Source organism: Rhipicephalus sanguineus, chromosome 1 (assembly GCF_013339695.2).
Source record: "Rhipicephalus sanguineus isolate Rsan-2018 chromosome 1, BIME_Rsan_1.4, whole genome shotgun sequence".
In the NCBI taxonomy this organism is placed as follows: domain Eukaryota; kingdom Metazoa; phylum Arthropoda; class Arachnida; order Ixodida; family Ixodidae; genus Rhipicephalus; species Rhipicephalus sanguineus.
The window spans coordinates 83,633,244-83,656,822 of NC_051176.1; the positions used below are offsets into that span (position 1 = coordinate 83,633,244).

Below are 23,579 nucleotides of genomic sequence, written 5' to 3' on the forward strand. Positions count from 1 at the left end.
AATTATGCAGATGGCCATATCATCCTGGACTCTCTGTATCTTTCTTGGGCATTAAATTAATTCTAACCTAAAGCTTTTCAACACATTGCTTTTATTAAACAAAAATGTACTTTCTGTATAAGATCACTAATTAGAACAAAATCATATTTCTCCAAAGGTGCATTATTATCATTATACTTCGTCTTCGTTCACAGTCAGATCATTTATGGCATTGTCTCCTGGAGTAATACGTATCACTGCCATTTAAAACCTATTCAGCACTTACAAAATGAAGCAATGCGTACGACTACCAACAGCGATTTCTTCAGCACTGCGTCTCATTACATCGTGACCACAATATTGTACATATAACGGGCTAGTTTAGGTATCATCTCACTATCACATTTCATAAATTACTTAATAAACATCTCTCATACGAATTTATTGAGTGTTGATATCTTACTAATAAAAATAATACCAGGTTTGCACGTAGCTTTAACTTTCTTTGGCTTATTGTGCATTCTAACTGCGGCAGTAGGACTTCAACATTCACAGTCATAAAACTATGGAATGATTTACCCTTAACTATCAAAACCTCTTCATCTTTTCATGAATTCAAACATACCACTAATCTTTTTTGCTTACAGAACTAAATTGACTTCCTTCAGCATATCGCCACTTATAAAGTTTCTTGTTTATAATTTTTACATCATTAGTGCTATAATTAGTTTTGTTAGTTTAATAGAGTTCTGGTACTTTGACTCAGTGTCTTAATATCTGCACTTTATTTATGAGATATATGTTGTATTGGAAGCGCTTCCTTATTTGTGGTTCACTTGCTCGTTGTTTTCTTTTTTTGTGCTTCTTGATAACTGCTATTAACTGAGGTCTCATTGCAGTCTTCGACTATGGGACCCTCGGCTGCGTATTTTCCTGTTTACCATTTTAATGGCCTCTACAATGAAAATAAATTGACTTTGACTTTGACCACCCCGGAAAGGTGTTGGTCCCGCAATCGATCCACGGACCCGGATGAATTTTTCATCAACTACGAGGCTTTCTTTCTGAGGAATGCGTTTGGATTTCCACGTGGCTTCGTTCTACAAAGGAACGGTTGTCAATTTCCTTCCTTAAAGGGACCCTGTAGCACTTTTATGAGTTATAATGGAATAGTCTCTCAATTGGCGCATGGTACTTTACGAATCACATGCCGCAAAAATTTTTTTGAATCTGTCAAGTACGAGCGGAATTACCGGGATTTGTCGCACGCTTCAAGTGTTTCCTCTCTCCTTTCGTACCAGGGAGCACGCTGAAAGCTACGCAGGGAGGGGGATGGCAAGAGGGCAAAAAAATGTGTCCCTTCGTCAGGGCACGTCATGACCTTGAGTACTTTATTTTCTTTTTTTTTTTTCTTCGAGCATGGGGCTTACTTTCAGTGTAATCGCTCGCGTGCGCTGTCACGTGGCGGCATGCCGCGGCGGCCACGGTAACTAATGCAGCTCACGATGCTCAAATCAGCCAACAGCCGTTGAGTTGGGTATATGGCGCAGTAATTTGGGAATATAGCATCATTTTTGAGAGAACAGGGAGCGTTTTTCAGCTGACTTTGAGAATTAATTGCAAATTCCAGTCTGCGTGCGGAGCAATAGTGTTTAGGTCGCGTGTTCTCGGGAGCCTCGACTACCGAGCAGCAGCGTTTTCTGACCATGATGAAAAAGTGTTGCAGGGCCCATAGGCGTGGGCACAGCAGGGCCCATAGGCGTGCGCACATAGGCGTGCCGCCCCCCCTAATCACCTAAGAGGGGGGGCGCAAAATTTGCCGCGTACATTGACCCTTCTAGTCACCTAAGAGGTGGGGGGGGCGCAAAATCTGCCCCATGCATTGACTTAGTAGGGTGGGGGGGGGGGCGCGGCGATGAACGTTCACCCCCCCTGATGGGGAACCCTGCGCACGCCTATGGCAGGGCCCCTTTAACACTTCCACCACCTCGCGGAATTCCGCAGAACCGATATGCAATATTTTGTGTTCATGCGCTTGGAGTTGTCGATGAATTCGCCCTCGCGCTGTTAAATGCTAGCTTCCTGGATAGCTCAATTGGTAGAGCGACCGGCCCGGAAATGCGTTTGTCCCGAGTTTCATCAGGACGAATTTCGACGATAAAGACGATCAGGACGGATTCGGCAACTAAGAGGCTTTGTGGATTTCCATGTGGATTTCCATGTGGATTTCCATGTGGCTTCGTTCTACAAACTGGTGGTTGTGAATTTCTCTTTCGTAAATGTTATTTCCTCAGTACTGTACTTTCTAGGATCAGAAGAGCTGCCGATGGTCTTTTAGCTCACCAATAGTACACGGCGGGAGCATGAGGTTTCTGCAGACTTTCGTCGCTTGACAGGGCCTTGACAAAACATCGAAATGGAAACGCCACCCTGCGTTTTGAGACAAGCGTTTCTTTTTGCTCATCGCCCATATTTGTTGATATTGCGATCGCAAAAACACATTACGGATTTGATTCTTGTTTGAGTTCTTAGGAAGTCATACGTTTGCTAGAATTATGCGGCGCGTAGCTTCTTCTTGGAAGGGACATCACCCACATTTACCGTAGTCCCTTATAATTGGATCGCCTCGGAGAGACAGAAACTTTTATTAATTTCCGGCAGATTGCTGGGCTCGGCTCTCACCTAGGAGCTAACGGAGAGACCATGTCTCCTGGCAGCTTCCTCGGCCTGCTGGATCGCTCAGAGTTACTTGTCCAGGCCCGAACTGGGCAGCTCAGTCCGTCAACGCGTCCGAAGGCCTTCATTGGAGGCCACGACCCCAGTATTGCTGATCAACGCTGGACATGCCCATAGGATGTGATCAGGCGTGGCTCTGATGTTAAAATACTGGCATAGATTAGTTGTGTATAATTCGGGATATATGTGGTGCATGATGACGGGGTTCATGTACGTTCGTGTTTGTAGCTGCTGCCATTGACCGGACTGGGCCCAATTTAGCTTGGGGTGAGGTGGAGAATACTCCCGCGCTTTGCAATCGATAATGTTTTGTAAGAAAAATAAAACATTATAGTAAGGTAAATGGACTAGAAACTGTGTTGACTGTCACGAGGTGTTCCCGCAGTACGCCATTAAATAAAAGTGGACCTGGCTCACTTCGATTCGAACAGGTGAAGGATTTGAGTCATTTTTTTATTCGAAACTAATTTTTAGTGGATGTTAGCATCGGTAGTTGACAAAATTTAATTAGAAGTGTATCTTTAGATAAAACACAGGTTGACTTCACGTTACCGTAATGTTTAGCCCAGTCTACATGTTTAGATAAGGCTCACTCTGAAAGAAATTCTGAAAGAAAAATGTTCTCGAAGAGAAAGCTTAATTCACTCGCCTTACAAGAGCGTCTTCTTCTCCTTGCAGCACCGCGAGACATCCGTACTCGCACACCAGAGCTCACCAGCCTCGCCCACCCGAACGGCTCCCTACTGCTTTCGTGGACGTGGGGCGTATCACCAAGCTCTGGCCTCGCGGGCTACTATTTACGCGGCACCTCCACGGACCACGGTTTTCAGACAAAGCTGTCACCCTTGCAGAGTCGCTACACGACTGATTGTATCAGGGGATACACCCTATACAATATTACGCTCCGGCCCTTCTACGACGATTATTACAGCCAGTTCAAACTTGGGAAGGCGGCCTTTTTGATCGTGAGATCTCCAGCTACTGGTAAGCGCGTTTTCGAGATGTATATTGTGTGTTCTTGGTATTGATATCTATGCGATATCTGATAAGGTTCGGATTTATGAGAGCACTAAAGCTAGTCGAGATCATGCGTGTTATTTTGACTTTCCCACATTGGGCCTACTTTTGGGGGCGCGCATGACGAGTGGCTCAGTGCCGCCAAATCATGCTGCAGCATCAATGGTCTCGCAGCAGAGTGATTCGTTTTGGCGCAACCCCGTGATGCTGCTAAGAAAAATCGAGTTTCTCGTGTGAACAACGCTCGAAGTTACACCGTATGTGAGGCCAATATTTAATGAGTAGGTAAAACATTAAAACTTGCAGTAATATAACTTATTCATGACTACGTTCGAGCGAAACCACCAGATCGACGTCATTCAGTAATGTTAAGAACGCAAGGTTCTCTTTTTATTCACTTGAAACATGCATTAAACCGCAAATAGGGCGCAACATTTGTTGAATTTGTCATGGTTTATTTAGACACAGAAATTATGTTCCAGTATGACGCCGCTTAAAGTTATTGCAACTCCCTTAGTAATGTGTTCAAAGACTGCAGTATGAAAAAGTGCACACTCCACATTTGATAGGACGTGACAAACGGTTTTTCCCTCATTGTGACAAGATTACTTAAACACTGGGAAATATATGTACTCCTATTTTGTGAAATGGACATTGTAGTTGGAAATATATACATTACGCCTGAGTGTATTGCTTAAAAAACACGTGCTGAGCCGGTGTTTACAGTATATTTTGCATTGCACATGGCTGAAGAAAGGAAACCGGCCGCCTCGGGGAAGCTAGTAGCAATGAATTTGTCCTGGGTTATATTTAAACCACGTAAAAACGGACAGAAGTAATTTTCTACAACTACGGCGGGAAGCATCTTTACTATAAGAAACACACCTCAGGAAGCGTTACAAGGCCCAGTTACATTTTGGGGATAATGAAGGCCTCGAAAAGCTGCAACAGAACGCCACTGTACAGTGCGTTCTATATTCAGCGTTTGAGACTTTAGTTAATGCAAAGTGGAAAGACTACATCATCTCCATGTTCACTAGTCTTCTTCATCCAACAAGATAACAAAACGCAGCAGCCTAGAACACATCAGTGCTATAGCACACATAAGTACCCAAGAAAGTGGCCGGGAAACTGGCGCCGCGATATCTCAAGGATATGAGCGTGGGTTCGACTGCCGCCTGCGGCTAGTTATGTTTGCCCTGCTCATTCACTTACTTTATCATTTCTTCATTAACGTAAGTAGAAATTATGTAATCTCACATATGCTTTCCTAGGTTTTTAGTGTCTGTTGGCTTGATTATGGCTATCGAAACCCTCAGTTCCCCTTCTTGTACCCACACAAGACGGGAAACCATGAAAGGGAAAATATACATGGTGTTTTTTAAACCCAATACGGATTTTTAAAAAATTCGATGGGATTCAGGCTCCTCTCGGTTTTGCACGTGCACGAACTCTACGTCGAGGCGGAAATACTTTGCCGAAGCTAACGTGACGTTGAAGTGGCTCATTAAGAAAAATTCGGTAATTAACTTTTTATATACAGAGTTCAGGCAGTTTTATTAGGAAATTTTAGTCCGTGACAATTTATGACATACGCATTTTTTGTGAAATCACGAAAAATGCACGTGATGTGGGATATTAATAATCGAATTTTAATGGCGATATCGAACGTAATCACGCCCAGCGCGCAGGAAAGGCGGCCATTCTGTTACGTCGGACCGGAGCTTCCCATGACAAAGAAAAGAGGAAATTCTAATCAATGTCGTCGAAGCAGCATCTGGTCAGGAAAACGGCAAGCAGTCTGAGATGCAAAAGTAGACTACTTACTCTTTGCGAGTGGCGTGTAGTGCTTATATGTTCATTAACCTATAAACAGGTGCAAAAAATCGTTTTGCCTGTCTACAAGGACAATCGCGGTGGTGGCTGCCCCTGAGTGGCGGGTATGTTGGCAATAATAATACTAATATCTGGGGTTTTACGTCCCAAAACCACGATATGATCATGAGAGACGCCGTAGTGGAAGGCTCCGGAAATTTCGACCACCTGGGGTTCTATAACGTGCACCTAAATCTAAGTACACGGGCCTCGAACATTTTCGCCTCCATCTAAAATGCAGCCGCCACGGCCGGGATTCGATCCCGCGACCTTCAAGTCAGCAGTCGAGCGCCATAACCACTCGACCACCGTGGCGGGGAAGGGAATGATGGCAAGTACAGGCTTCAGATCGGCTTCGGATGGATTTCATTCCTGAGACTTGTGACGCTTGTTTACCGAGCATTAAACAAAGTGATATAAAGTTATTTCCAATTCATATTTGCTGCGTTCTTCCGTATATAAAACTTAGTGCAAAAAGTTTGCGGAACTATCAGATTGAATGCAGCATCGACATATTCAACCACCGGGATATGCATTGTTCAGAAATTTTGTTCCACATTTGGCGTTACCGAGGAATTAATTTTTTATAGTGAAAAGAAATATGCTTGTTTTACTGTCGAACGTACTCATGATTTACTTACGGAAATAAAAATAACGTAACTAGTGAGAAACACTAAACCTATCGTCTTCTGCGAAGCCAGGCGCGTCTGCCTGTGCGCAGGACGTTCGTATAAGAACAGCAGTAGGTACAACGCATCTCTCGCTCCGCCGCAAAGCCGATTTAGCGGAGCAAGACGGTGCGCCCACTTTTCTTCGCCGTCGTTTGGCAGTCAACTTGACTGCGTTTGACAAGACGCGCTTATAAAAAAATCGCAGTTTCGCCACAAGGGCGAAGCAATGAATGCGATAGCGAAAAATATTATGTAGTGTTATACGAAGTAAGGCTAGCAGCTAACTCTTTTGGATCCGATCTCGCGTAACTCTACGGAACTATGATTTAAGCGAACACGGCCGCTCCAGGAAGCGAAGCGCTTTTCGTGCTGTCTGTTGTCTCAACGCGAAGTAAGCTGTGAGAGCACAATACGTATACAAGCCGTTTACTTATGTCTGTCGAGATAGCGCGCGCTCTAGCGCTCGCGACCGCGCCCTCATGATCAAAGTTCACAGTTGTCACTCGAACGATAGCAGCCCGCCTATGCAGTTTTCTCCACTGTCTCGGGCCGCTACATCTGCTGAGCGGTGCGTTGAACGACGCTTTGCTAAAATTATCAAACACCTGTAAGCCTCAACGTCGCCGCAAACCGAGAGACCTGGAGCGCTCCAGCCACTTTCAACAACAAAGGCACCGTTTGAGTGCATTGCGCCGCACACCAACACCCACGCCAGAGAACACCGAATGTATTGCGGCAGGATACAGCTGCTGCGCGTGAAACGAAACTGAGACTGTAGAAAAATACTTGTAGACAGTTCGGTAGCTAAAGCAATGCGATCTGCAGCCTGGACTGCACAACATTCCCCACGGTGGTTGAACGATCGCAGCGCCAGATTGCCCTCTAGTTATTAGGGAGTTTTAGCTTGTATCGTATACTTCTTCAAGTTACCGTGTTACCGGATACCGGATGGAATCTGCGCATGCGCGAACGTTTACGGAACGTAAAGGTTTACGTAACGTAAACTACTCCCCGGATAGGCTTTACGTTTACGGCCCTATCTCGCAAATCCACCTTCGTTCGTGGCTACTCGCGATATCCGCTTCGCGGAGACCCCAGCCGCCGAGTCAAAATAAGCCGAAGTGCGAGCGCCACTTACGATCACCTTATTTCAGCCGGATTACCGAGGCTAGAGCGACCTAGAACACCGAATCCGCAAACGTGAAACGCCTAAAGACGCTGACAGGCTGGATAGGTGGCGCCATCTAGCGGGGCCAAGGTGTACCAGGCGAGCACAAAATTGTTATTGCAGAAACATCGGGCATTCTACTCCCAATGTAAATGCCTTGCAGCGGCATTATTACGAATGAGTTGCCTTTTTAATCATTTTTTCTCCTCAAGAACACTAAGCGAAAACAAACGTGTTCATGATTGTGGTTGCGAGAAGCATCACAAGATGTCGACACCATCGCCCGGTAACCTGGTATTGCTACACGCCTTCGCTTATACCGGGATACTGCACACGCTAAAAACCTCTCTTGTGATTTTGCCGCAGCGTAATTCAACATTATCTAAATTAAATGTAGTTTAAATGCTGTTATCATCACCATTTAGTGGTTTGCGCAAACGTAAAGGTTTACGTACGTACGTAAAGGTTTACGTTTGGGCAGCTAAGAAACTTTACTAAAACTCGAGTTCCGGTAAAACGGTAAACGTAATCCGGTAACGGTAACGTAAAGAAGTATACGTTACAAGCTAAAACTTCCTATTATGGTATGTGCCCTCGCGCATATATTATTATTATTATTATTATTATTATTATTATTATTATTATTATTATTATTATTATTATTATTATTATTATTATTATTATTATTATCGTGCACACAGGAAGTATAAACGTTCTGCATCAACTCATTTGAAGGAAGAATTCTGTCGTTTTCGTACTCTTTGTAAACGCCTTTATAAACGGGATCACAGTCTATATATTTCATTTTTAGAAAAAAGCGCGTCTGACAGGCCGGCTGAGTTTTGGAAGTATGTGCGCAAACGGTCAAGCAAAAGTGGCGAGTCCTTCAGGATACTGGACCCAAATGGAGTAGAAGTTCAAGCTGTTGCTGACTCTTTTGCCATGCATTTTTCATATGTCTATAAGTCTCCAGCCTCTGTAGCTAGTAACGGTCGACAGGTTAAGGCAGTTGGCACTGCTGATGCTGTGTCGCTAGATGAAGATTCCATTTCAGAATGCATGAAGCGCTTGAAGCCATCCTTTTCAGCTGGCCCAGATGGCATCCCCTATGCCATACTAAAAGCCTATGGCAGTATACTTGTACCAGTATTGACTACCATATTTAATAAGTGTCTGCATGCTTCAACGTTTCCTAGCATGTGGAAAACTGCTCGTGTTTTCCCAGTGTTTAAGTCTGGCTGTAAAAGTGACGTCTCGAACTACCGCCCTATTTCCCTTCTTTGTACCGCATCCAAAATCTTTGAGCTTGCTCTTCACAAAATATTGTCTTTTGATGTAAAAAATTCATTGATTGTGAATCAGCATGGGTTTCTCGCTGGCCGCTCAACTGTCACTAATCTTGCCAGTTTCATGATGCAAGTCTCCACGCCTATTTCGCAGAGAGGACAGGTTGACGCTATTTACTGTCACCTCAGCAAAGCTTTTGATGTTGTCAGCCATTCGCTGCTTGTGGATAAACTTGCACACTTTTATGTTCAATTGTTTCTCTTCTCCATAGCTATCTTCTTGATAGATTATGTTACGTTGCCGTTAATGGCCAAACGTCCTCTTTGTATAAAGCTACTAGTGGGGTTCCTCAAGGGTCGGTACTGGGCCCACTCCTCTTTTTATTTTTGTTAATGATGTTTCTTCTGTCATTCGGAATTCTTCTTTCCTTCTGTATGCCGATGACATAAAGATATTTAAGGAAATTCATTCAGTTATCGATTGTCGCTTGCTGCAATCTGATTTGTGTTCTTTTTCTGAATGGTGCAGGAGCAATAACCTCTCCCTAAATATTTCGAAAACCAAGGTAATGAGTTTCACTCGAAAAACATCTAGTGTGCCATTTTTATATTCTGTCAATTCTGTGTCGTGGTGTAAGGTATGTGAGATCAATGATCTAGGTGTTCTTTTTGATAGCCCCTTACACTTTTCTGCTCACGCTAAGCGTGTTGCTTTGCGGGGTCTTCGCACCCTAGGCTGTGTTTGCAGAATGTCTAGAGAATTCCGTTCTCCTGTGCCCTTCCGAAAATTGCACACCGCGCTATGTCTTCTGTTGGAAATCATGCTCACGCGGCGCCTGTAGAGGAAGAGGAGAAAAAAGTTGCGCGCGATTAAAAGAACGTGGACGGTGGCTTGTGACCGATCTGTTATCACCATGTTGGGACGGTTCAGCGCTCTGCGTCAATAAACCCGACAGAAGTGTCTTTTCCCACATCGTATCCTTTGGTGCCGAACGACCCGGGAAGCCAGGCCAGCAAGTGCCTTTGCAACGTGCGACTTCTTTTGGGAGAGACCTCTGCATCGAGCCGTCATGGAGCGGATCAAGAACAAGCGGGCCGCTCGCCGAGCGCAAAGCACGAAGATTGTGAACGAGGTGAAAGAGATCCTTCAATCCGGACAGTTTGAACTTTCTGCGCTTCGTGTCCTGCAAAGCCGGTTGAAGGCGACGAGGTCGGAGTTAAACGTGCTCAACGCCGAATTGGAAGCAGTCATGACCGACGAGCAAGTAATAGAAGATTATGATTCCGTCATGGAATACGACGAAGCTGCTGTCTGCGCGTTGGCATTGCTCGAGCACAATATTGACATGCTCAAGACTTCCTCTTCGCTTCCGACAACGGAGCCACCGCCCGCAGCTGACGGGAACCGACCGACTGAACCCTCAACGATCACGACACACTCACAACGTGAATTTGGAGCCAGGTTGCCGAAGTTAAAACTTCTGCGTTTCGACGGAACGATCACCCAATGGCAGCCGTTTTGGGACATGTTTCTGCATTCTGTCCACGAGAACCCGATGCTGTCTGACACGGATCGCTTCCATTACCTGGTTTCTCTACTTCACGGAGCTGCTGCTAAAGCTGTCGCCGGAATCCAAGTGACGGAATCAAGTTACAACGACGCCCTTGGAATATTGAAGCAGCGCTACGGCAACCCCAAGTTGATCGAGCAGAAACTCTTGGAAAACCTACGCATACTTGGGTCGGTGACATCATCGAACAACGTTACAGCTTTACGGAAATTATTCGACGACATTCAGCTCAACCGAAGAGGACTCGCCAACCTTGGGGTGAGCGCTTCATCTTACGCTTCAATGCTATGCGAAATACTCCAGAAAGCTATACCCCAAGATATGGTAGTAGACTATTACAAGAGCGAAAGCATCGAGTCCAGTTCCTCCTCGGTAGCCACACGAAGCGGTGCGGATTCAGCTGAACAGGAGTTAGAGCGACTGCTGAAATTTCTTCAGGTAGAAATCGAATGTAGAGAGAAGTGTGCTCAGACTAGGACACCAAGGCTAAACGAACCACGCCCTAAACAAATCTCAAGTTTAAATATGGCATCGATTCCTGCGGCAAGGGTTCTTCACAATAAGGCAGAAGTCTTAACAGAACCATGCTTCTTTTGTTCTGCTAAGGACCACAAGACTGAGCGATGCACCAGTGATGTTAGCCTCGAAGACAAGCGCAGTATGCTCAGGAAGGAAGGTAGATGCTTTAAGTGCACCATGAAGGGACATCTTGTGCGGGACTGTCGTCGCAGGATCCAGTGTAAAACATGCAAGCGTCGTCATGCTTCCACTATGTGCAACCCCAAGAGCTCAGCTTATGCAGGATCGAGAAAGGCGCCGAACGTCGCCATGCACGTTGCAACGAACAGTACCCAGCATCGACTTGCCACAGAGGTTCTCCTCCAGACGTTCCGTGCCTGGCTGACGACTCCTACTCATAGCTGTTACGTCCGCGGTGTTTTGGACAATGGCAGCCAACGAACCTTTTTGAGGGAAGATGTATACAAGAAACTTAATTTATCTCCCATCCGCGATATGGATTTAGTGGTTAGCACGTTTGGACGGGCTCGATCACAGCATGCTCAGCGGGCTAAGGTAGTGAGCATTACACTTCGCAGCCAGCACGAGAATATCTCAGTAGAGATAGAAGCGATCGTCGTGCCGTTCATCTGCGAAGATATGATCGAAGTGCCACAAGATAACAACTTGTTCCGCGCCATTGTTGCGGAAGGCAAACCACTAGCAGACGCAGTGGTTTTCCCTGGAGTCACAGGTGAACCTGGAGTGAGTCTCTTGATCGGTTCTGACCAGATGTGGAAGCTCATGCCGAATTCAAGTGAGGTGAAATGGGACACCGAAAACCGATCTCTGGTAGCGATCAACACGAACTTCGGATGGACTCTTCAAGGACCCCTGGCGTTCTCAGAAGAAGTTAGTCGGAAGACGAGCACTCACATATGTGTTTTACGAGTAGACGCATACGACAAGGAAGCACTGTCCTTCCCATTACAAAGATTCTGGGAAATGGATGCAATCGGTATTGTGGAGACATCATCAGACAAACAAGAAGAGGTTTTGACGAAGTTTAATGAAACCATCAAGTTTCAAGACGGTCGCTATGAGGTGACACTACCATGGAAATCGGAGGGACCAGAAATGAAAGACAATCGCAAAGTTGCTCTTTCACGACTGTATTCTTTGGTGCGACGGCTTTCCACAAACGATGAAGACTTGAAGGCCTATGACAAAGCTATCAGGCAATATGAGAAGGATGGCCATGCGGAGAAGGTCACGGACGTACAAGCATCGCGAAGGAAACGTTTATTACATGCCGCATCATGAAGTCATTCGCGAGACGTCCACTACTACAAGACTGCGCGTTGTTTTCGACGCATCGTCGCACGGAACAGCGTCATGCAGTCTGAATGAAAAACTTGAAAAGGGACCGAACCTGAACTCCGACCTTCTAAAGATGCTAATAAGGTTTCGTTTGTATGCATTCGGACTTACAGCGGATGTACAGAAGGCCTTCCTTCAGATATCTATCAAAGAAGAAGACAGGGATGCGCTCCGCTTCTTGTGGTTTGAGAAAGTACCGACCAAGGACCAACCGCTTCCACGACTCGAGGAGATCAGGATGACTCGGGTGCCCTTCGGAACAACGTCGAGTCCATTTCTTCTATCGGCTACGCTTCGGTATCACTTCAACCACATAGATTCGAAATACCAACAAACAGCTGTTCAGCTCAAGGAAAGCTTCTATGTGGATGATTTGGTACTCGGCGCTTCAACGCCTGAGGAGATCTGCCACTTGTACGACCAAACAACCGAGATCATGAAATCAGCAGGAATGAACATGCAGAAATGGTCGACCAACGAGGACAAGCTGCGACGAACACTACAGGAAAACGGAGGGTCAGCGATACAGAATACACCAACGAAGGTACTCGGCCTGTACTGGAACACGGAGGAAGACACACTTCGTGTAAGCCTTGAACCGCTCCTGGATATTGTCAAGAACGGAAAACCCACGAAGCGAACGGTGCTCCAAGCAACGTCGCGAATTTTCGACCCATTGGGATTTTTGTCTCCATTCACCATCAGAGCCAAGATCCTATTTCAAGATATTTGGAAGCAAGGAATAGGTTGGGATGGTTCACTTCCGAAGGCTCTCGAAGATGAGTGGAAGAAGTTTGCGGCAGAGGTTGAAGACATAAAAGATTTAACTTTGAAGAGGAGCTCACTGATCAAAATCAACACGGACGAAGCTCACTTCCAGCTTCATGTCTTCTCTGACGCAAGCCCACAGGCATACGGTCTCGTTGCCTACTTAAGGGCCGAAGATAGATCGGGAATCGTCTATGTCCAACAGCTTCTCGCGAAAACTCGAGTCGCTCCTATCAAAAGGCTGACATTACCGCGCCTTGAACTTGTCGGAGCTTGCCTGGGTGCGCGGATAGCAACGTTTCTACGCGAGACGCTACCGAAATGCGACGAATACTTCTGTTGGACCGACTCGAACATCTGCCTATGCTGGATTCGGTCGTCACCCACTAAGTGGAAACCCTTTGTGTACAACCGAGTGATGGAAATTCAAGAGCGCACCGATCCTAGTCGCTGGGGTCACTGCGCCGGGAAAGTCAACCCAGCTGATTTCCTAACAAGAGGTGTCTCAGCCAAGAACCTTTGCACGAATTCGCTATGGTGGCTTGGCCCCGAATGGCTCATTACGCCTCAAGAAACTTGGCCGAGACAAGAAGAGAACTTCGAGAATTCACATGAAATGTTACTCGACGAAAGAAACCCAACAGAAAACGTGGTTCTAATGGCCCAGAGCAGGACGCTGGAACCTTTATTCGAGATCACTAAATACAGTCGATGGAAGACAGCCCTTCGAATCACGGCTTGGGTGAGGAGGTTCCTTCACAACTGCCGAGCAAGTAATATTACGAAAAGAGAAGGTCCTCTGTCGGCTCGGGAGATCGTAGAAAGCGAAGACACGTGGATCAAGACTTTGCAAGCACAAAGCTTTGGAAAGGAGATTGTGGCCCTAACCTCTAACGAAGCTCTCGACAAATCGTCGGCCATACGAGACCTTCACCCTTTCGTGGATAACAAGGGCATCATCAGGATCAAGACTCGCCTAGACAACGTAGAGACTTCGGAAAATGTGAAATGCCCCGTGCTGTTACCCGCAGATCATCGTTGCACGCACCTAATTGTAGACAGCGAACATCGACGCCTTCTGCACAGTGGAGTCGGTGTCACACTCACCGAGCTGCGTGAGAAGTTTTGGATAGTGCGCGGCCGTCAATGTGTGAAAAAGGTGATTGGCCAGTGCGGTGTTTGTGCGAGGTTTCGATTGAAAGCCGCTTCGGCTCCTACAGCCCCGCTACCTATCGACCGAGTCTCGAAGTCTCACCCATTTGAAGTCACGGGCGTAGACTTCGCTGGCCCAGTTTTTGTAAAGGAAAGCAGCTCTGTGAAAACATTCATTGTGGTGTTTACCTGTGCTGTAGTGAGAGCTGTTCACTTAGAACTTGCGAGTGACATGACAGTGAATTCTTTTTTATTGGCCTTTCGTCGTTTTATTTCACGTCGTGGCTTGCCAAGTGTAATTTATTCTGACAATGCTCTAACGTTTAAGGCAGCCAGTCGTGAACTGAAGCTGGCATATGGACTTTTACGTGATGTACAGGTACAGAACTTTTGTGCATCTAGTAATATTACGTGGAAGTTCATTGCTGAGCGCGCTTCATGGTGGGGAGGTTTTTGGGAACGAATGATTCGAACAGTTAAAACTTGCCTCAGGAAAACTATAGGAAAAGGATGCTTCAGCTTCGAGCAGCTTGACACGTTACTAAAGGAAGTCGAGGCAGTGATAAATTCTAGGCCACTGACATATATTTCTGATGATACTGCCGAAGCAGAAGTACTGACTCCTTCGCACTTTTTGTCAGGTAGACGTCTCACGGCCCTTCCACAAGCACAAATTAGCGAGAACTCGGGAGGCCGCACAGAGACGCTGCGCGCATGGAGACGTAGACAACAAAACCTAAATAAATTTTGGCAACGCTGGTACAAGGAATACCTACTGACGCTAAGAAGCGCGCACAGCAGGTCTCAGAAGCTCGGAAACAGTTTAGTGTGTGGTGATGTTGTCTTTATTAGAGATAACAAAGTGCCTATCACGTTTTGGAAATTAGCTAGAGTTGTTGAAATCTTGAAGGGGAACGATGGGCACGTCAGAGCATGTAAAGTCAGACTCGCAGACGGCACGGAACGCACGAGACCGGTTCAACTTCTTTGCCCGCTGGAACTGTGCAAGTGACATTGTTGGCCGCGGAGGATGTTGGAAATCATGCTCACGCGGCGCCTGTAGAGGAAGAGGAGAAAGAAGTTGCGCGCGATTAAAAGAACGTGGACGGTGGCTTGTGACCGATCTGTTATCACCATGTTGGGACGGTTCAGCGCCCTGCGTCAATAAACCCGACAGAAGTGTCTTTTCCCACATCGTATCCTTTGGTGCCGAAACCCGGGAAGGATACGATGTGGGAAAAGACACTTCTGTCGGGTTTATTGACGCAGGGCGCTGAACCGTCCCAACATGGTGATAACAGATCGGTCACAAGCCACCGTCCACGTTCTTTTAATCGCGCGCAACTTCTTTCTCCTCTTCCTCTACAGGCGCCGCGTGAGCATGATTTCCAACATCTTCCTCAACTAGAGTATGCATCTGTGATCTGGAATGGCATTCCTAATTCCAGCAGCAACGCCATTGAGCGAGTCCAGAAAAAATTCCTAAGCATTTACAACCATCGTTTCGCTAGAAATGACTCTCGATCTCGTTCTAACGCTGCTGGATTATTATCATTGCCATCGCTTTGCTGCCGACGAAATCGCGCTGATCTGTTATTTCTTTACAAGCTTGTGCATGGTATCATATCCTGCCCAGTACTGCTCAACTGTCTTAATTTCCGAATTCCACGTAAGCTGACCAGAGAGAATAGACCTGCCTCTGTGAACATTCGACCATTGGCAGGATACAACGTCTTTACAATGCTTACTTTTTGGAGCTCGATGTTTTTCACAGCTCCCAGTCGTTGTTCTGCTCCGAGCTTTGCACTGTACTTACATAGCCTCGTACACTGTTGATATTTTTTTTCTGCCTGCGCATAGTTGTATATGTGCAATTTTATAACGTTTTTTATCCCTGATATTTTATTATGAATGTTTGCCTTTGTTTTTTTTTTTGTTTTTTTTTTTCGTGCGCCAGTACAAAGACATTACGGTTGTTCCTGGGCACATTAAATAAATAAACGTTTGATTAAAGTGCTACTGGAGATCAACGAAAAACTGCACAAACAGCTTAGTTACATAATATAAACTTCTTAGCATGAATATGTTAATGCGAATGGTGCCCTTCCAGTTGTGCATGTCGTAAATGACTGTGTAAAATTTCTTTAACATAAAAAGCTGTTGACTGTCGATTTCGCTTTGTAATGATGGTAGAAACTGTAGCATTTTCCAAACTAAAATGGTAGTTTTTACATGACAGCTTTCAAGTTTGCGTGTAATGTAACTTTTATTGTTAGCTATTATACCAGCTAATGTTTCTAGTGATTCATTATTATTGTAATCCACTCAAAATTTTTACTTTCGGCACAAACTATAAGCCCACATTGCACTCACTTGAGTAATGCTGGGTTTTATAAAAAATCAGTGCTGTGAAAAATTCATCACACTTTACGAATTACATGAACCACTTGTTTTAGGGGCGAAGCTCCTTAAGGCGGCACCCGTTCGTCCCTCGTCGTGCTCGTAGTAGTGAGTAACAAGTCTTACCCTTTGACCTCCAAGGTGGTGCCGGTGGGAGATTTCTCCTGTGCGTTGTTGAACAATAAAAAATTCGCAGCGTGCGCGTTAACTAAAAGCCGAATTCTTCTGTCTCTGTAGAAGTGTAAGTGTTAGCTAAAAGCCGACTTCTTCTGTCTCTCATTCCCATTAGCAGCCATTGTTTACCTCCAAGGTAGTGCCTGGTGAGATTTCTCCTGTGCGTGATTAAACAATAAAAATTTTGTTCAAAACGCCGTTGATTGATGAAATAAACCAACGAAAGACGCCAGATGTTTTGTAAAAACAAAACGAAAGAACGCCAGATGTTTCTAAAGCAAAACGAAAAAGACGCCAGCTGCTTAACGAAAGACGCAAGGTGTTTTCTAAAGCAATGGTTTTCTAAACAATGAAAATTCACAGCGTACATGTAAAATTAAAGTGAGCTGCAAGTCGTCATAACTCATCGAACCTTTAGTATAAACGCGCCCGATCTCACGTCGGTGATGATGTACTGGGCAGAATTCACGGAAGATTCACGGTTTACCGATGAACCTCCGCAGCTTCGCCCACTCATCATCATTCACTCCGTGGATATGCTGTGATTTTTTTGCAACAGCGTGAACTTGTGAATATTTTCGTTGGTCGTGACGCCCCAAACGAGCGATCATCAATTTAAGACTGGTATAACATTTACGTCATAAAGAAGCATGTTGATATACTTAGGACTAGCGTGAGAAATATTACGCTCCATAGCACTCGTTTTAGAGAGATTAGAAGACGTTGTCGCCCCATACCACGTGTTCTCCAGAGTATATTTTAGTTTTCTGATTAATGATATAAGTTTTACTTCTATGTCAATTAGCTCAATTAACGAACTCTCAGCATTGTTGCTTCCAGGTGGAAACAATGGCGCCTTAGTTTCACTGTAGTTAATTTTGAGTGGATTTTGTCAACCAAATAATTCATTCTCGTTTGTTCTTGATTAGCTCTTTTACAAACTCTACGTGTGTTTTCCGCAGAAAACAAACTTGTGTAATTAGCATTGGTTATATATTTACTACACTTATCAATCAATGTGATCCCGTTAATGTAAGGTAAGAAGAGAAAAGATCCCGAAACGATCCCTTAGGGGACGCGAAACGTAACTGGTTTTTTTATTTGAGTGTTCAATCACCTGCGATTATTGCAATGCGAGTTCGGTGCTTTAAGAACTCTGAGGTTAAAGAATGTACTACGCCTCTAATGCCACAATATCCCAGCTATTTTAGCAAAACGCTCGAGTTCACAATGTCAAAGGCATTGGTAAAGTTGTTAAAATAAGCCGAACCGCATTTTCTGAATTTCAACGTTGCACAGGATAGACTATTTCTGAGCGAGAAGTGTAGGCTCACGTACCGTTTTACGGGACCATATTGAGCGATATGTGAAAAATTCTAATGGTCAGCGTCTGCTGTGTTGTGTGTAGGACTATCATTGTTTGTTTGTCCCTGTCCTTTTTTAATTTTTTGCTGTCGTTCTCAAGATTATGTACAACCAACTAGCCTGCTAGTACCACTTAAGCATGAATCATAGGTGTCACACGCTGCCCTCATACACTCTAAGAAAAAAATTGCGCAGCTTGCACTGAGTCGCGCAAGGCTGGGGCACAGCAGAGCTAGTCGGCACTCGGCTCGTCCTGGCTTAACTAGGCACACGTCCATTCACACGCCGATGCACGAAGTCTTCACGTGATCACATTGTAAATCACGAGTATTGGCTAGGTAGCGATCGGGTTCGGTTGCATATCGCTCGGCAATCACAGCACCAAGTAGTTTAATTTAAAAAATCTCTTTCTTTGTCTCTTTCTTCTTATTTCTTTCTTTCTCTCTCTATCCATTTCTTTCTCGCTTTTTCTGTCTTTTTTCTATTTCTTCCCCACCTCTCTCTATTTCTTTCTTTGCCTTTCTTTGTTTCTTTCTCTCTTTCTACCTTTATTTCTCTTTTTGTCGTGATCTCTGTTTTTTCTGTATTTTTTGTGTCAGTTCCTTTCTAACTATTTCTCAGTCTGTCTATCCTTTCTTTTTTGCGATAGCAATTATATGGTCAGTCTCGGCTGGCTTTTGCCGCCCCCGTCATGCACCGTATGTGTATAACTATGTGTATATATATAAGTCCCAAAGAAAAATAATTTGGAAAAATGCTTCCGAAGGGCGGAATCGAACCAGTGACCTCTCTCTCCGCAGCGCGTGGCGCTAACCACTACGCCACAAAGCGCAGATCCTTCAGGTAGCTAACGGCGAGCGTTATATACAGACCGGTTACCACTGGTAGGACTCAGAGACGGCAGGCGCTTATAAGCGTTTCTTAATTACCAGCGAGATGGCGCCAGGAGCGCAACGGGCGCATATAAAAGTCTTCGGCCAGCTTGCTCGCTTCTTCTAATATTTGCGCAGGGAGAACCTTGCCCTTCCGCTGTCTGCTCGCACGCTAGTTGCTGCCGGGGGGCGGATATTTTTGCAGAGTAGCAGCGCGTCCATCATGGGCCGCTTTTCTTGCTATCGCATTCATTGCTTCGCCCTTGCGGCAAAACTGTGACTTTTTTCCTCTTTCATCGATTTCTCTCTCTCTATTTCTCTATTTCACTTTCTTTCTATCCATGTTTTCTCTCTCTCTCTTTCCTTCTTTTTCTCTGTACTCTTTATCTCGCCCACCCGAGTTATTGCATCCCACGCCGCAAAAGTCTGCGCAGCGGACGCACGTATTCGGGGAGCGAAGGAGAATATGAAGAAGATGACGAAGAGAGCGCACGTCGGCATGATGATGGCTGTTTCTTGTCTACATTGCGAAACGGACAAGCGGCGGGGATAACAGCTCTGCTGTAAAAAAAAATACTGTAAGCAGGTACAGCGTTTGATTGGCTTGTTCAAAAAACGTCGTTGGTTCGAACACGCGCTTGCGTCCCCCGTGATATAACCTGGGAGACAGGCTCAGCGGTGCCTCCAGAGCAGTGCTGGCGCCATAGGCGCGAAAGCGTTACATAGGGGGTTTGCACCTCAAAGAACATACCGCTCATTGCGATGGGGCATAGAAGACGATATTCACTTAAGAATCAGTAGATATGCTATTAAAATTCATTACCGTGACGTGAGTGCTGTGTGCGGGGGGAGGGTGGCTCATAGGCGTATCTATACCGAGGGGGGGGGGGGTCAAGGGGCGCTAGCCCTTCCACTGAGAAAAGTATGGGGGCGGAGCCCCCCAACTTTCGACAGTGGTGACTGTCGTCTGCAGACTGGGAAACGAACCCCTCTGGCGAAGGTTTCCTTCAACACAGCAATATCGTCATTATATAAACAAAATTTGTCCTACGCTTCTGCTGTGAAGATTGTCTTCCGCGTCTCACGACCACGCACTGTATAGGTTCTCTGCGGTGCAGGCCGCCTATGCGGCGCTTTTGCGCCTTGCGCTCCAGCATTCTAATGGAGGCTACCGCTGAGCTGGGGCACTATAAAGTTAGAATACTCCGTCATGCTTTTATTCTGCGTAACATGGCACAAATGCGGGCGGGGACCAGTAAACACTTTATGGACCAATGAAACGCTCTTCCTGTTTTAGGATATTCATTTTCTTTCTTCGAAAAGGAATACCATCGCCGCTGCTCTATATGCAAGCTGATGTGGGTCGATGAGAGTGCAGAAGTGTTAAGAAGTGATTCATCTTGAACCTGTACAGCGCAAAATACAACTCGGATGGCAAGAACACACGACCAGCGCAGTTTATTACTCTCGCTCCCCCTGTGCGAGCAAAGCTGCGTTCGCAGAATTGTGTACGCGCAAAAACAGCTCAACGTTGTTATATTACAACGGAAAATATTTATTATGCTTATATGAATTGATCTCGCCCGCTAATTAGCCGCTGCCTGTGTGAGCGGCGGGCAGCCCTCCTGAATTGCGTTCAGAATATGACACATTCCGGTTATTCCGAAAAAATTTAGCTACAGTTCAGCATAATAATGCGATGCTTAATGTGCAAACGTCACTTTAACGCCACGAGATTTCACATATTTGTGACGTCGCGTAAGGAGCAGTAAATTTTATGGCAGACAGAAAAATTTTTAACGAACGGCCAAGAACTAATGGTCCAAAATATGCTGCATTGAATATAGTGTGTTCTCCTTATTTTTTAAGCAGTAGTGCATAAGTGGTCACTACGCGACTGATCATTTTCGCGTCATTTGTTGGATCGCGTTACGAGCAGATGTTGTGTGCATGGGCCAGAGAATTTCGACCAGTCATAAACAGCTAACGACCAATGAGGAAGGAAACAATGCGGCGTAGGTCAACGTTATAATCATCCACATTTTTTCGAAGCAGATTCGCGCTTACACTTTTAGCATAGGCGTATTTACTTGCAAGGGCCTGAAGGCCTTCCAAGCAACGTCGCAAAAGCAAACACCTTTAATATAAAGAATGTAATACGCCTCTAATACCACAAATTCTTACATATTAAGGGAAACTTGTGGTTGAAAAGTCAACAACAATGGTTATATAATAATAATAATAATAATAATAATAATAATAATAATAATAATAATAATAATAATAATAATAATAATAATAACGTACTAGAAACACTGTTTCGATAAAGAGCGAACAAGGTAAAATATAATATAAGCAAACCTGAATATGGGAAAGAAAGTGCAGTATTAATTAATGAAAAGAAAAGGTGCACTCATTGCTACCTACATTATAAACGCAGTTATTAGTGAGTAGCTTTTATACATTAACGAAATGTCATTGAATGATACAAATCTAATACTGGGAAGGGCGCCATCGGCATAATTGTACTTCTGCATAAAGTTGTGTGGTTAATGTATAAAAAGTGTTGTTTGTAATACAATTACGCGCATAGCACGCATAGCATATGTATGGTTGTCCCAATGTGCGCTACGTAAAACTGACTGTACTTCTTCTATAATTTTATTAAACATAGGTAAGCAAATTCTCGTTGTATATAAAAAATCCCAGCAAATATATATATATATATATATATATATATATATATATATATATATATATATATATATATATATATATATATATATATATATATATATGGCCGATGGATTGGCGGACACTTGGCCGCCCACTCGCGAACAAGTTGATACGCCACTGAGTGGCTTAGTTCGTCCTGCTGTTTACAGAAGGGTAGAGAGGGGGCAAGCGTTTCCACTGCCCCCCCCTCTCCTGTAGATAATCCTGTGGGTGCAAGTAAGGTGACTCGCAGCTTTCCACGACAGATACGGCCACGACGCGCCTTTATTCTAATTTCACCACTTGGTTGTCAACGTGAACTCCTGTCGCACGTAACAGAGTGGCCGCATTTCCTGTCCACCGGGCACGGTCATTTTCGATATCGGCATTAAAATCGAATGATGAATATCCCGCATTGCTTTTTTGATTTCTAAGGGATAGGTATGCGATAAATTTTCACGAACTATAGCTTCCAAATATGAACAACTGCCCCCAAGGTGAATAATTAGGAATTAAATAAGCAATGTTTGTTAATTAGTAACTTCAATGTCATGCTAGCTATTTCTGCCGCGATGTCGAGGTCGTGTGCCAAAACGGCAGAAGCCTGAGTGCCATGAGATTTTTATTAATATTCTGCAATTTCAAACAATATACTGTCTATATATATATATATATATATATATATATATAGGGCGTTTCAAGAAATGTGTCCGACACTGCTCAACCAGCAGGGCAAAGCGATATTTGTTTGATGCCTTCACAATTACTTCTTCTGTAGCCGCAGGCATCTTGCAGGGACACTAAAGTCAAATATTAAGACGACGTTGATTGTTGAAATAGCAGTCCAGAAACCTCGTAGTGCTACTTTTGTGCCAAGGAAGTGCTTATTTTGAAATAAAATCACGTTTTAGTGGTCCGCATCGCGTTAGCGCACTTCAAGTCACCCGCCTGAATGCGGTCTTTCTCACGTCACTGTTGCCATGCCCAACGTTGCCCGCCTTTACTGCGCGGTGGCGTGCACCATTAGGGCATCCGGCAACATCACATGCATGCGGCATTTTGTCGAACTTTCTGTCAGAGCGACTTTCACGAGCGTGCAAAACACACGCGGCAGTACGCGATACCGAAACTACCACTGAGACGCGACCGCGTGAGCGAGGCAGGGCGCTGGGCGAAGCGCAGTTCGGCGAAAACGGAACCTTTGAACCACGCGCGCCGTTCCCCATGACAACGCCAACGAGTTTCTTTTCTCCATGAATCAAACAGAAACTAACAAGCAGCATTTTATTACGTCTCTTGATGCACGTAAGATTCTTTTTATATTGCAGCTAGTTTGATTACTAGTGATTAATTGTAGTCGGACTCTCTCACGTCATTGGTGTTACTTCCAAAATGTCCCAGTCGTGGTGCTCATCGTGTGATGCATTTAGCTTAATTTCTCGGTAAGTAGGGCACTGTTGTTGATAATATTGCCGTTTTAGACGTTTTCATACATTGAGCATTCACTATCACAAATTGTTATTTGCCTTTTGTGTCCCTTTAAGATGGCTAATGACATCATTTCGGACAGTGATACAAAAGTTAAATTAATTAATCTTTTAATTAATGGAGTTGGGCGGTTACGTGAAATGGGAAAATGGAAATATTTCATGCGAAGAACCCATTGCAGCTTTGAGATTTCGGAAAGGCGGCCTCTAGTAATAATTTGCGAAGTAATATGAAATTCAACCGAATTCAGCGGCGAAACCGAAACCGATACGCGTGAGAGCGCAACTGCCATATTCTTCTGAGACGTCCAGAATGAGTGAGCGTCGATATATCAACCATCGACCAACTTTGTTTTCTGGGTGTGTGGGATGCGCTTCCAATTATAGCACGCATGGCACCCATGCGTTAACGAACGCGGAAGAACTACACCTCTGTAATCGTTTGTCTTGAACAGTGACGTCAGT

General features: G+C 44.8%; 1 protein-coding gene across 1 annotated transcript in view; it reads left to right on the forward strand.

The window, feature by feature from the left end:
• Positions 1-23,579, forward strand: part of LOC119386130 (uncharacterized) — a 128,432-nt gene that overhangs the window by 43,724 nt on the left and 61,129 nt on the right. The window contains exon 3 of the mRNA XM_037653477.2: positions 3,394-3,699. Coding sequence (XP_037509405.2) covers positions 3,394-3,699 — 306 coding nt within the window. The remainder of the gene's footprint in view (positions 1-3,393; positions 3,700-23,579) is intronic.